A 15,909-nucleotide genomic window follows, 5' to 3' on the forward strand; every position below is an offset into this window, starting at 1 on the left:
GTTGAGCAGTGGTGCAATCTGTTGAAGTAAAATTCCCAGAACCCTCACAATATGTATGTCTGGGATATATTAAGTTAATCAAAAGATATGGAAACTTCAATTTTATTACGAGTATAGTTTTAAACTTTTAATGCAATTGAGCTTACTTGATGGGTGAGGTTTCCATGCAACCACTACAACGAAGCATGTAGTTCTTAACAGAACTGCACAAGACCTTTAGCAAGCAAAATGTCTTATGTTACATTGTTACTTATTCTGAGTAACATGACTTCCTCCGGTACATGTTCAGATGTTCTGATGTGGGATCAGAACACCATATCCTTTTCTATGGCCATCTCTCTTAACAAGACAAATGCAGCAAGAACAGCTAGCTTGGAAAAGAGTTGGCATGGAGAAGGAAATTGAAAATTAAGAGAGGAAAAACTTGAGAAATAGAAAAAGACTACAGAGATCAAGTTCTTTTCAGCTAAAAGTCGGGAACATATAACTTTGTTTATATATCTCATGAACGATTCCCACAAAATATATAACAGATTTGAACATGCGGCTGAAATTCCACTTCTGTATTGCCGTATTGGTAAGATGAAAATTAATCAAGTCATTTCCCTTGCGTTTATATATAGAGACCTAACCAGAACCTCCATTCTCCCCAGGAGTGTATAACAACACTGGTCTCCCATTGAATTGCTGAGTTGGCCTTGCATTTGCCTCGTATCCCTGAAACAATGAAACACAAAAGAAAGCAAGATTGAATATACACAGGGCTCTTAAACAAGGAAATGTAAGGACAACTATTGTTTCAATTCTTAATGCTTTAACATGCTTTTAACTTTTCTTCAATCCTACTGAACCCTAGCCAATCATCATATAAGAGTACAAGAATAAGAGAGGAAATAGTGGTTAGTCATTCTCTTAAACCTCAGAACTATTATGTGTTACAAAATGTGACTGATGTATTCCATCATAAAATATACGACGTTATTTGAAGTCGACAGTTAACTTCGCTAGAACACCAATTTCAAACAAGCTCCACCAAATAAGTGATCGTTCTTCCATTTCAGAATCTCTGAGGCTTCGTTTAAAAAAAAAAAAAATGCCTCGAGATGATAATGATTAAAGCTGAGATAAGGCTATCATGCAAGTTGAGGCTAGGCCACATTGACTTATAAGTGTGGTATCCACGCCAATGAACATACTCTAAAGTTTAAAACAAGAGGAGATTTGTTCCACAGTCAATTCAGCAAATACTTACATCATGAACAGTCTCTCTTATTGCTCGCACTTGTTCCATTGAAACTGTCCTCACCTGTAAAACAAAAGTAATATATATGTTGGTAAGTGCATCTTCGGAATAAGAAAATTTCAGAAAGAGAACCAATAGATTGAATACTGGAGAGATGATCTCTTTGATTGGTGAAAGACGACCTTTTTTACTATCGTCCAAATTACACCCTCAGTGCAGGGAGGAACTGTGAGAGAACCGATATATCTGTAATACTTTCTGCTTCCAAACTTAATGTCTCCTGGATTAATAACCCCAATATCAACCTCTTCTTTCCCAACTGAATTTATGTGGTGGAACAGCTGCCAGAATTATAAGTTAAGAAGAAGAAAATTAAAGTGAGTAACAAAGGAAACTGTCTAGAACATAGGAGTATATATGATATTAACAGAAAATCTAAATCACAGTGATTCACCATGCTTAGATGTCTAAAGTATATCTCTCCTCTTTGAAATTCATTTCCAACCTTGAAGTAGATAGAGATGAGCTGAGATTGCATAATCGTTTTGAACCAAATTGTACAAAGTGGGGGAAGCTATGTAAGGCAGACTACTCTTTCTATGTATTATTTCATTGTATTCAGAATTGGTACCTTTGAAAGGAAGGGATCAGGTCGGCCATATTTGTATACAATTCCAATAACAGCAATCTTTCCGATAGAGCTTGTATGAATAATGTGAAGCTCCAAAGCATACCTGAAAAGAAGATTTGAGGCAAACGGAGATCAACAGTGATCAGAATATGTTTAATGAACTAATTATGACACGAGTTATAATCTCAACTGTTAATGCAGTCCATGCAGCATTACACTTCTACGCTGATTTTCGTGAAAAAAAATATATCAGGAAAATAATGAGAACCTTGATCCATTGAATGTGTGTTCAGCAGGTGAATGCCAATGACATTGTACCAAGTTATAATCTGTACTATTGATGTTGATTTTCCCCGCATCTTTTTTCCACCTCACCTAAAAAAATTTGTATGGCAAAAAACAGAAACAGTCAATTTTTAGTTCAACAAACTGGAATTTCGTTCTGGTTACTCGATGAATTTTGATTAGAATAATAAGCATAGTAATTGTAGATGTTTAGGCATAGCTCACTGTAATGTCATGCCCTCTGTTCCTGACAGTAGCAGGGGATGGTTTGTAGTCCCTTTTCAATTTCCCCAAGTTGGGAAAAACCTGCACCCTACTGTCAAGAAGATCAATAGGAGATTGCATTTTTCCATTATCACAAGCTTTCCAATGCGGGTCAATATCACCCCATTTCTTTGGTCCTTTACCAGTTCCTTCAACATAAGCAAATGGAAGTTCATCACCTGTGCATACAATAGTTGTTTGAGTCATATCAGAGTCTATGCTTATGCTCAAGGAAATTATGTCTTTCAATTTTAGATCATTGTCCTACTTTTGTAGAACGCACTAAACCTTCCATTCACATTTGCTAATGTTGAAAGACAGAATCTTTTCTTTTTTCAGACACGAAGAAAAGTGGTGATTCTTCAAAGCAAGAAACAAAAAAAGGTGATGTAGAGAAGCAATACTTCCTTTGGGGCCAAGCATGCATAAAAAAAGACCTCTGATATGGTAGTGACAGGGAATATGTCGAATGTGTGTTCAATCATGTGACAATAATGTTACCCAGATTTGAAATAATTCAGGTCCACATATGAGCAGTTCACATATGACCAGATTTGAATGACCTAGCTACATCTGCCCCAGATGCACAATTTTAGTGTTAGAGACCATCAAAGAGGCATTATTGACTTGATTAGCAAACAAGGTCTTATTAAAAAAAATTAAAACATGTGAAGACACCTAACACATGTAATAGGGGTCCGTTAACACTTTAATTATGAAGCACCATCGTCATGGTCAATAGACAACTGAAATAGACTTGAATATCAGTACTAGACGTAACCTTTTTCTGATCATAACTCTACCCTTTAATGGAAATTGATTATCAGTACCCATCCATCGATCTGGGGTGTTTCTATGTTGTTTGTTTGATGTTACATCTGTATCACTGTATGTATGCACTCACTATGTTTGTATCTATACGCAGGTGTATATGTAGTTTTGAAAAATTCAATCTCAGATTCCCGAGCTTTGATGGAAAATAAAAATTGAAAAAGAATACGAACGAAAAACCCAATACATGGGGAAAATGAAAAATGCCTGAAGGATGAGGAATGCTAGTGCTACAGAGACATTGAAGAACAGTATGAAGCAAAGAGGAAGCATAATATCCTGATATCATGATAATGGGAACGAAAGAAAAGCAAATGAATTGAAGAGATGAATTCGAAAAATTTACCAACTTCGCCAGAGTCATCAAGTGCAGCTCTGCAAATGATGAAAAAGGAAGGATGGGAAGATAAGATGAGGGCACCCAAAATGAGAAGGAAGAAGAAGGAAGAGTTGGGTTTGGGGTTGAAGAACCACATTATGCTTCTCTGCTTCAGAATGGGAAATGGAATTGCCGGACAATGACTTGGACTCTCAGAGTCTGTGCATTTATAATGCTCTGCTCTGCTCTGCTCAAGAGTAAGGTGAAACCGCAGCTCTCCTCATCTCACGCTCTGCTGTCGCGCTCGTGATACACGACTCCTTTAACTTTTTCCTTTTTTTCCTTTTTTTTTTTGTCTATTTCAGATGAAAAATTAAGATAATTTTTTTTATCGGATAAATAACTCAAATGCTACAACTAATATTTTGTCCTATTTTCTAAGAGAATAATATACCATTAAACCAAATGGTAGTAGGAATAAATTAAGACACTTTTGGTCCTAAAATATTATTAAGTTTTTACAAGAAACAATCATAGTGTGAAAATCAACAATTACCGACATAACATCATAAATTTTAGCACTCAATGTTAATTCAGTATTTTGTCTATGTATTACAAAATTGTTAAGGAAAAATTCACGATTCAATATAGCCAAATAGCATTACTGACAACTATAACCACAACATAGGATTCTTGTGGATTGCAACCCCACTACAATGTCATACATGCGTGCACGATTGGTACTCAGCACTATATTAAAGCATCTCCAACAGTTTTTCCAAAATTTCTCTAAAATGGGGAAGCAAAAACTAAAATCTCCAAAAAAATTATGGTCAAAATCCAGCAGCTTCTCCATTTTGGAGATTGCAGCATTTAATATAACAATAAAATATAATATATCATCATTAATTATAACAAAAAAATATTAAATATTTCATTGTAACAATAAACTACCCAATAAAATATTTTATTGTTGTCTTAAATTCGTTGGAGCACGTGAAGAATTTAATTTTGGGAAAGGAAGACTTTGCTGCAAATTTAGGGAATGAAGGCTTCTTTTTCTTCTTCATCCCCATTTTGGGGAATATGATGGGGAAACTGTTGGACCTAAAAATAGCTCTATATTCCCCAAAATGGAGAATTTCAAGAAAATGGGGAAGCTGCTGGAGATGCTCTTACACCTTCTTATTTGCTTAGACTGTCCTGAACTCATGTATACTGCTTAAGTTTTACTAATATTAACCTATGTTTGGTGTTGCACTGGATTAGAGAGAAGTTTGCTTGGTTTATGGTTTAGAAGGATGGTGTTATCTAATGACAACCAATCTAAGTACGCATCAGAACACCATTTAAGGAGACCAGTATGAAAACAAGGTGTTACGCATGCCCGAACTTGAGATTTTCGAACCTGAGTCGAACTCCTAAGATTGGGCCCTCGTGTAGCGTTCATTTAGCTTTTTTAATAATTTTAGTTTTAATATATATTTAGTATTCATATTTTCAATATCTTTAGTAAGTAATCCATATTTACGAAATCTTTTGTATACGACAGATCTGTTACTTTCTTATAATTTTAATGGGTTAGAATTTTATATTCATTTTTTTTTGTTACATATATAAGTCTGTCATTCTGTCAATTATGGTTGGGCCCATATCTTATGTGTCAATGCCCTTTTATGGACGGGTACATGACATACTTGTCTATATTTGCTGCTGTTAATTTTTTTTAATTGCTTTTCAACTATCTAGGAAACACCGTTCACACAATAAAAAAAACAAAAAACATCATTATCAACTCTTCGAGGTCTTGTAAGTTAGTTTATGTTCATGTCAGAGAGCTTTTGCTAACTAGTCATGGAGTTTACTTCTTTGTCAACCGATTTCTCTTTTACCGCTATATTTGCGGATTGTCACTTTAATGAGACAATATTCTTGTCGTTAGGGGGAGATAAAAACACAAGTGTTCAAGTGGAACGACATGAATTGTCGTGGTTTGTCCCTATTAAATCTCATCTTGATCCCAAAATCTCGCGCAAAGTAAAAGTGTAGATACTTAAAGTGATGAGATCACATGCTGCAAATATGTCTGCAAGGATTAATGTCCTATCAAGAAGACATGACACGACCTAAAAGTGTAGGTCCTAGCGCCATCACCATGAAGGGTAATATGGTGACGCTATAATGTGACAACATGGTATCAGAGGCCGTGTGACTCCCTAAAGGAAAGGGAGGCCCGTAGGTTCGATATTTACTTGCTCAAGGAAGAAAGCGAGCTTGACACAACCTGATCCATTGATCAGTGATACTCAAATCCGTCTCGAGAATATATAGATCTCTACAAATCTTATTACACTAGTGTACATAAGGACGTAGAATAATCAGTCTATCGAACAACACTTCATTGATAAATCGACGTAGTAGATTGGCCTAATGGAAAGATGCGATCCAGCTTAACAAAGAGATAGGTCTTTAGGCAGGAGATGCCGACACCGCAAGCTAAACCCTATCCAATATGGCTTTTTAGATAGCATAATGAGAACAAGAGCTTAGACTCACCTTATAGCGTAAGGTCTCTCACTAACACGCACCGGGATTGACTACGATGAGATATGCTCTCGTAATGGATGTCATTGTACTCCACTACTTTGTCAGTTTGGTAGTTTTCAAATAACACTGAACATGCAGCCTATAAATATGGTCATAATAACATCTCTATGGGATCAAAGATATACATGAAGGTTTTGAATGGACTTCAATCGCTCAAATCAAGTGGCTCTAGACCACAGGAGCACGCGTTTGCGAAAGATGTTGGAACGCCTATTAAGTAACTACTTGATTTGAAAGGATATGGTGAATTACGCCCTTGCATGTTCATTCCGAATTTACATGGACTCTTGATGAACCAAGAGATGCCGATATGTATCAAACATCCAAAGTTAGATGAAAAAGATCTTGGGAAAGACACGGTCTCGTAATGGAACTCGATGATTGTGTTGATGGTGATTTTGCATGTTCACTAGTGAGGCCTACTTATACTCCCATGATTAATTAGTTAAAGCTTTTACTCTAAAAAAGAGTGATCCGTTTATGTCTAAAGGAGGATGATAAAATATGTATTAAGAGATGGAATTCTCATCTAAGTGCAATAAGACGCATTAATGTATTTGACATGATACGAAAGACTTGACCTCTCATTCGCTATGAAAAGTTATAAAGCTAAGTGTAGCTCTGCGCCTATGCAACGCCATTGGAATTGCATCAGGACATCCTTTCAATACTTGTGTATGAAGGATTTGGGCTTATTCTATCCCTACAAAAGAAAGACACATCAAAGGCGAAATCAGAATCCGTCCAGCTTCGTAGGTCAACTTTGAAGGGACCTATAAGAAGGCCTACTCACTAGAAGATGGTGAAAATAGTACCATTGGAAAGGTCTATGTGTCTACTTTTCAGGGACACCAACAATTTGATCACACCTATCATACTGAGTGAGTTATGGTTATATTCATAAAGTAGGACGGATTTGTCCGAGAATCTGCTTTTGCAAAACAGCCAACTCAACAGATCTCTTTGAATAGCTCAGAATGAACAAGAATGTGTGTAATATACGGTTGGAAAGCTACATGAGTCTTGTTTCCAAAAACATTTACGGTTTGTTCATATGTATTTCCCAGATAAAGTTACAGATGTTTTAGTACTCAAAGGTCATGCTGCGCGAGAATCTAATTTTTTGCGTGAACTTATATTTTGAGTTCTCAAACAATTTTCTCCTCAAGATCTAGAGTAAAAGATCATGTTTAAGGACAATATGGCATGATTTAGTTAATCATTACCCAATATCACATTTGCAGACATGTTAAAGAGCATTGATATACTAAAGTTATCGAAACTTCCGTAATTAGCAAAAATCAGGAAGAGCCCAATGATTAATGTAAAGATCACAGGGAGGTGCAGACTTCAAGAGCATATACACACTATCAAATGTGAAGGGTGTGTTATACTCTTTTTCTCTTTCGAAAAAGGTTTAGTTTCTCCCACAAGGTTTTTGTTACTTGACGAGGTTTTTAACGAGGCAACACATTGAGCACCATCGGCATGACGGCACGCGGCACAAGGGGGAGTGTTCTAGAATATTCTGTAATATGTGTCTTGGCCTTATGCTACTAGGATATAGAATTCTCATTCTATATAGTAATAGGTTTACATGTTAGAATAGGACTAGTCTTTCCTTCTCTATACCAGGGAAGTACTCTGTAATTCTCTATATAAAAGACACCTATCAATAAATAAGATGATGATTCTCTGTTCTCTTTTCTATCTCTCATCTCTCAATAATTCACCCTTAAACAAGTTTAGAATTTTATATTTAGTTTTTTCTTTTGCATATATAAGTCTGTCATTATGTCTATTATGGTTAGGCACATCTCTCACGTGTCAGTGCCCTTTTACGGAAGAGTACATGACATACCTGTCTATGAGATAGATACCTTTGTCATTGAATGTGAACATAGAATAGTCCACGCTTGATTCCTTGAAACCAATTTCTTTTAAGTAATCAGAAAGTGATTGGAACCATGCTCGAGAGGCATGTTTCAAATCGTATGAGTGATTGATGCAAACATACTTCGGGAATTTGGGACCAACAAAACGAATAGGTTGCTTCATATAGACTGAGATAGCCATGGAGAAACGTGTCACACCCCAAACCCGGTATCGGTAGTTTCCAAGCACCTGACGCCAAACCCGAGGCGTGAACGGGAAAAATAAAAAAAAAAGAATAATTTCAAATACTTTTCTCGAAATAAAAGAAAATAAAATGTTTACAATAACAAAAACAATTACAAAGACAAAACAAGGCTTGCGGATCTATCTCAGTACTTCCACTTCTTGACTCTTGTACACGTAAGCTAACGTCACAGTTAATCTTCTAGAAACACGTATCGTATCTCGTACATACCTGAACAAGAAATCTATAGGGGTGAGCTTACGCTCAGTAGGGTCAAACCTCTTAGGTTATACTTAACTATGTTACACAAATCAAGTTATCAAACATCAAACAACACTTTATATAAATAACAACACAATTCGATGCATATATGCAAATGGACTTCCTTCACTCGATTACTGGCTTATTAGTCCATACATTAAAGACAAGTGAGCCTACACGTCCCATACCGTGTAGATGTCTCCAATATACGACCTAACAAATCAGTAATATCTAAACTCTAATACCTCTTTTGTTAGTCATCTTGTTATATTCATGGCCTTCCAAACCTGAAACTCAATTAGATCATTTTATCGACGTCCACCGTCGATGGGGCCTGCATTCTCCTCATTTGTGCACGTGTGGGCTAATCATAGATCTTGGATGCCCCATGAGGAAACTCAACTACACAAAATGTATCTATTCTCTAAATCTCATTCTCATCTCTCCATAATCACCAATCTCACTATCCTCACAATTCCTCACAATGCATTATGAATGCAACAAATATCAATACTCATAATATATCATCCAATACATGCTTTTATGGAAAAAACGATAACATTAATTATATAAATCACCGATTACACATGCTTTATCGAAAACGATAACAATCAACAATTAACCAATCAATGCCACACAAAACACCCATTTCAATTATAATCTAATTATCAATTTAAAGAAAGGTTCCCCAAGAGACCCTACCTGGAATCCAACGCTACTTGCATTCGATCCTCGTACGGAATCCTAATTCCAAGATCGTCGACAAACACTTAACTTGATATGATCATGGCCTCGGATTTGCTAAGGACACCCCAAAGCTTTAATCCACAATTCCTGTCACCTTTTGCGACAATCCCCAAATCCAACATCACAATTACTCATTTCATATTATCCCCACCTTTAATCTACATTTGCATTCAACTCTGTTGTCGTATCTCAACTATGCTCCAAGCACCGATCTAAACTCTCCAGAATTACTCTGGACACTCCAAGTTCTCAAGCTTTCCAAAATACTTTCAATTAAACAACTCCTTGATCAATAGTAAGTAATAACACCTAATTCAACCACCCATTCTTAATTACCAACTTAAATCAACTGCTCTATCTTCTTTCTTAATTAAACCACATCTTCTTCATAATTACAAGTAGATTTGTCAACAACAAATCTACTTGCTAATCACGTAACCCATCTTCATGTGACCTAGATTCTCATCTTCCTACCAATAAAACATGATCAACTTAAACCATGCTCCAATATTTGAAACTCATTCTTCTAACTATCATCTAATCCATCATCCCAATTAAACAGTTCCTATTCTCTGCTCAAATTTCCAATCTTCTGAATTATCATTTCCTCTACCATTTCACTTCCACATTTCTATCAAACATCAAACCAAATAATAGGCATGAACAATTAAACATTGAACACAACAGCAACATCCACTGTTCTAAACCCTCGAACCCCAATTCAGCCTTCCAATCCTCCAACTCTTCCATCTCTGCAATTCAAGCATCTGCACTCATATCAATTCAATATACTAGCTAAAGCCAGAAAACAACCACAATAACCATCACTGCTGCTGCAACACCAAACACAGTACCTTCAAGACTCCAAAATTCCAAACCTTCGATCCTTAATCAAAATTGAATATCAAGTACACAGAGGACTCATTAATTCAAACAGAATAATAAATACGCAACCAGAAAGTAATCCAACACCTTCACCGCCGCCGCACACAGTGGCACGCACAGCGGTCCTCCACTGCCTAAAATCCAATTTCTCCCAAACACTACCAAACTCAATTTCAAGCACATAAACAGGTAGAGCTCGAAGAATAGACCAACTTTGATACCTGAGTCGATCTCGGAGGTCGCCGGAAAACACCAACACGGCCAAAACCCTAGAAACTCCTCCTCTTCGATTCTCCCTCACCTGACCTCGTCTCGACAAGCTGATGACACAGGGACGTCGAGGATGAGGACACGAAGCTATCCACACCGGTGAGAGACCACGACTTGGCCGGAATCGGAAACTCGACCGGAACCCAGCCTCTCCTTCCACTTCGAATCTCTCACTCCAGACTTCTTATCTGAAAATCAAGGACATGGACATGACCACGAGGACGAGAGGAAGCTGCCGCTACCATTCTTTCTCCTCGCCGTCGCCATAAACTTTCTCCTCGCCGTCGAACCCAGAAATCCTTCTCTCCTTCTTTTCTCTCTTGCCGGAGCTCCTCTTCGAAAACGAAGACATAGTGAGGTCGGGGACGACGAGATGAAGCCGTGGACACCAGCCTTGCGCCGGGAGGCGGCCGGACGACGGACGGAGCGATCGAGCTCCACCACTGCTCGAGACGAGGTGGTCGGTCTGGGTCTGAGACTGATCTGGTCCAACTTCTATATATCTCAAATCCAACGGCCCAGATTTTACCGACTCTAATTTTCTATTTTAAAATAATTTTTGGATAATACCAAACTTCCAAAAATTATTAAAAATAGGTCTGATGTCCAAACGATGCTCCGAATAATGTTACAAACTCGTAACGATGTCTAGTTTAATCCTATGGGCTCGGAAGACAAAATTTGACAAACTAAAAAATTTGAATAATTTTCGAAAACCACAAAGAATTTAAAGAATAACATAAATTCAAATTTAAATAGCTCGAAAATAATTTTCTTTTCAAAAATAGAAAACCAAATTTCTGAGATGTTACAAAACGTTACAAAATGTAACCTGAACATATAAGATGAACTCCAACAACTTCTCTAAAATTTCTGCATATTATGGAAGCAAAAAGTTTGTTCTAATCCTCATGCTTAAACTCCAAGAGATTCTATATTTCTTCACAATATTATAGAGATTGCTGTAAATTTAGGGAATCTCAATTTCTCTTTCCTCACATTCTCTATTTAAGGGATAGTTGTAGGGAACTTGTTGAGCAAAATAGACATATTTTTCCTTAAAATAGAGAAAACTCAAATATGGGGAAGCTTAACTATCTAATGTTCATCGATGACTTACTGCAATAGCAAGAAACAGACGAATTGTGCAGTGCTTAACTATTGGGCAAAATGTTTTTGTATAGTCAAGGCCTTCTTGTTGATGAAAATCATTGGCAACAGGCCCTGTCTTATATCACTCAATACTACCATTAGAGCGTTACTTGATTCAGAAAACTCATTTATTAGCAAGTATATTCATTGATGAAGATAGAGGAACTAAGGACCAAATACATGCCTGTTGTAATGCATCAAACCCACTACGTACCCATGGCTTCACACCATTCTTGATATTTCGCAGCTTGTGAATAACTCGTTGGCTCAAAAGAAAGAGCAAGGACAAAAGAGTGTGTAACATATACTGGATTACGCATGCTAATTTTGTGTTTGTTGCGAGTTACGACGCCGCCATGATCATTTACATGTGACACCAGAGGATGATAATAATGGTGGGTTAAGATTGTCAATAGGGGCCAGATTGGGGTTAGGGTGAGAAGAGGGTGGATTTGTGCGTTGGGTAGATGCATTCGGGTTTGGTATAGAAGAGGATTCAATGATTGCAAATTTAGCGAATCACCCAAATTCAAAACTTGACGTTGAGGATTGCGAGTATAAACTCCTAAAGGTGTCGGTGGTGGTTAATGTTTGTGGGTTGAAGGAGGGCTAGTAATATTGACTGCTGAAGGAGACAAAATGGGAAGGAGATAGACTTCAAGAGGGAGATGGATTTAAACGAGAAGGTTGACTAGAGGAAACTGGACATAAAATAATTTAGGCTGATCTATGAATTAATAAGAAGATGGGCTTGATGTGAGAGCAAAATCTGTAAAAGAAAATCTAGATTCATCAAATAGCACATGACGAGATAAAAAGACACAACATGAAGATGGATCAACAAAAACCACATATACTCCTATTGTTTCTTCCTTCTCCTTCTCCTCCACCTCATACGACATAATTGTTTCCTCCTCCTCCTCCTCCTCCTCTACCTCTTGCACTAGTGTTGTCTCATTCCTCTTGTGTAATTTTCCATCATATGGGGCATCAAACATATCATGAAAATAATGTCTCATATATCCTGTTTATGTAAAAAGCAAACAAACAACAAGAGTATTGAAGGAAAAACCCTAGCCTCATAAACCCCAAAACCCTAACGATGTTGCAATAGCCACCAAACTCTAAACCTTTTCTTCTCCAATCAATCAAGTGATGGCGTCCTCCTCGTTCTCAAAGAAGACCAACGTATCCTCCTTCAAGGCGTCGTCCTCCATTGACGATGTCGCTACGCAACCTCTCACGCTTTTGCGAGTTCGAAGGTTGTGAACATCTCTACTAGGACCTCGTATGCGCAACACATGAAGAAGCTTTGCAATAGAATTTGGGTGCCCGAAATTCAAATCCAAGAATTGCCGAAGCAGAAGCTGAACAAGGAAGAGCAGAAGCCTAGTTTTGTTAACCTGAACTTGAAAATCCTGATGACATATTACCATTTGAATGTAATTGTAACGCCCTAATTTGCATCTCATTAAATCGAGCACATTACAGTGCCGCATACCCTTAGAACCTAAGCTAGGGCCCATCAATTAAACTAACCAAAGCTTTTATAAATTGAAAATCAAAGTTAAAGTCGGAAGCGTTAAATAAATTGAGGTGTAAAATCCAATAAGAAGTCAATTTAACTATCTGTGAAATCAAGTTATAGAGCACAAGCATTACTAATACGAAATAACAACTTCAATAAGACATCTCTAAGGTTAACAAAAACATAGTTCCTTGGTAGTACTGTAGACCTGTAAATGGACCGGATCCGTAATAGAAATTTTGGATCCGGATCTGACCTGTTACTCGTCGGATCTTTGATAGCTAGATCCAAATCCGGATCCAGCGGGTTGACGGATACCCAACCCGTTAATCCAATCCGTTTATAATAATAAATATTTTCAAATTTTAAATAATAATTTTTTTATTTTATCATAAATTTTCATAAAACACTAATGAAATATTATAACAAAATAAAGGTTTACATTAAAAATTGAATTACATGGTCAAAATACTTCTTAACAATAAACTAATATATTCAAAATACTAGACCTCCAATGTATTTATTAGCAAAGAGCATAAACGCATAAGTAATCTTCAACTTTATCAAATGATCATACTTTAGATGCAATTTAGACGTTTAGGTTATCTAAATAATTATTATATTATTGAATATCATCAATAATATTATATTTATAAAAATATTATTTAATTATTTTAAAACGGATCCGGGTCCTTAACCGATCGGATCAACCTCGATCGATATCCGATCCGTTTAATAAATGGGTTAACGGATCCGGGTCCTTAATGGATCAACGGGTCTAATTTTTGATCCAAACCCGTTTAAAAACCACGGATCCGGAGAGGGTCCGGATCAAGATCCAGTCCATTTATAGGTCTAAGTACTGATAACAATGACAGGAAAATAAAATAAAGTAGCTGACAGACTAACAACTTCAAACAAGGTTTCCAAATAAAACACAAGGAAATGTATCAAGTAATCAGGATACACAATGGAAACCTTACGTATGATAACAAATTCGAAAAGACATTTAACTTTAACCAAATATGCACACCCAGCTTAATCCAGCTCAATCCCATCTTATGCACAGTACATGCATCCAAAAGCTGTTGTAGGGGTGAGCTTTCATCCTCGCTGCTCAATAAGACTCAACCCAACTAGGTTTGAAAACTATATAATTTACTGGCCAATATGTGAAAACAAAAAATAAATATAAATAATGAGCAAATCATAAAGTATAAGTCTCAATAAGTTTCAATAAGTTTCATTTCGAAAAACATTTACGGGCCCATAATACACAAACCTGATGACCAGTCACTATGCCAACTACACCCTTACCAAAACTGATGTCATAACCAGCAAGAGAGAGTGTCCATTTACGCCATACCGCCTAGGAGCGACGTCATACCTCAAAGGATGTCAGACGTCCTCCAGTCCGTACGGCCCCTCCGGAGGTTTAGGGGATCGAAACCCAAGGAAGTCGCTATGCTCCGCTCACTCTCAGGTCATCACATAATATCGAAAACATTGAAAACAAGCATGGCAATAGAAATATCAAATTTTCATAATAAACCAATCACATGCATGCGATCATTTCTCATATATAATATACGAAAAATCACTAGCCAAGAAGAGTCTAGAATCCCACACCTTGTATTCCTAGAGTTCGAACCTTTCTGTTTCAATAAACCAAAATCACTACTCAAGCCACTATCATAATCTTCTATACAAATCCAATTTAGTGAGTCTGATAGAACCTTACCCTTGATTTTTAGTTCCCTCACTTCTTTCTTACCTCAGTTAGTTTACATCATCTTCCATTCTTCTTTCCTTGGAGCCCAAACTCGTCTCAAAATGACAAGAGAAGAAGAAAAACGTTCATGCTTGTCGGATTCTACAACTCAAACATATGCACATGATACATAGCCAAACGATCAAAACTCCATATCCATCGTAGCCTTGAGCTAATGATTAACGTCAACCCCGAACTATTTAGTAGCCTTGTCTTCTTGATGATGAACACGGGGGCGCAGCCATTAGAGAGACAAAAAGGTGACGAGAGAAAACAAAAGAAAACTTCAGAAGGAAGAGAGTAACACGAGAAGCTTCTAGTTTAGCTTCCAGATCAAACTCTCCTTAATTATCTTCTCGCTTGTGAAATTACATTCTTGCCCTTAAGTTTACACTGACCCATAATGAATTGGGCTGTTCCAGACCCTATTTCATAGGCTTAATTCGAAAATAATAACTTTCGAGACCAACAAAATCGAACAACGCTTGCACACGCACAATAAGAATCGTTTATTAAAATCTCGACACTTAACAAGATTAAAATTCAAATATCAAACTATTCAACTTTAGCTCCTTAAAATTTCTAGCTGGGTCTCACAGTAATCCTCTATGATTGGAAACCTTGCTGCAAGAGGCAAATGAGGTACGACCTCGACTACCGAGCAATTGACATGAAGAGCATGAAGTCCGTCATTAGCAGTAGGAAGAGTATACTCAGATACTCCACGCTCCGCAATGAGAAGAAGAGCTTCATACGAGATTGGAGAATCACGTGCTTGGGATGAAGTGATGGTGGTTTCATGCAGAGGACCAAAGTTTCTCATCATGATGTTGAACCCTCATGATTAGAAACCCGACAAGTGCTAAATTTGCTGCAATTGAATTGAGTTTGTCCAAATAGTCAAAATTAGACATGGTACATTTGGTGGTGCGAAGGAGACCGTATCATGGTTGAAGGACACGATCTGCGATCAAAGTAGTCCATAGAGCATGAAAA

The 15,909-nt window shown here is 37.1% G+C and overlaps 1 protein-coding gene and 1 non-coding gene across 2 annotated transcripts; both read right to left on the reverse strand.

Annotated features, from left to right (window-relative positions):
• Positions 1-512: 512 nt before the first annotated feature.
• LOC101304892 (bifunctional monodehydroascorbate reductase and carbonic anhydrase nectarin-3-like) lies at positions 513-3,765 on the reverse strand. The gene is made up of 7 exons (XM_004303586.1): positions 3,601-3,765; positions 2,385-2,602; positions 2,143-2,249; positions 1,875-1,977; positions 1,426-1,584; positions 1,253-1,306; positions 513-717 (listed from the first exon to the last, which is right to left on the reverse strand). Exons 1-7 carry the CDS (start codon positions 3,728-3,730, stop codon positions 628-630), a joined length of 861 nt encoding a protein of 286 aa, XP_004303634.1. The 5' UTR covers positions 3,731-3,765; the 3' UTR covers positions 513-627.
• A 5,330-nt stretch (positions 3,766-9,095) lies between these two features.
• Positions 9,096-10,447, reverse strand: LOC101305195. The gene is made up of 2 exons (XR_184986.1): positions 10,414-10,447; positions 9,096-10,074 (listed from the first exon to the last, which is right to left on the reverse strand). It is a non-coding gene; the product is annotated as an uncharacterized LOC101305195 (transcript).
• Positions 10,448-15,909: the final 5,462 nt, after the last annotated feature.

This window comes from Fragaria vesca, linkage group LG6, assembly GCF_000184155.1.
Source record: "Fragaria vesca subsp. vesca linkage group LG6, FraVesHawaii_1.0, whole genome shotgun sequence".
Taxonomy (NCBI): domain Eukaryota; kingdom Viridiplantae; phylum Streptophyta; class Magnoliopsida; order Rosales; family Rosaceae; genus Fragaria; species Fragaria vesca.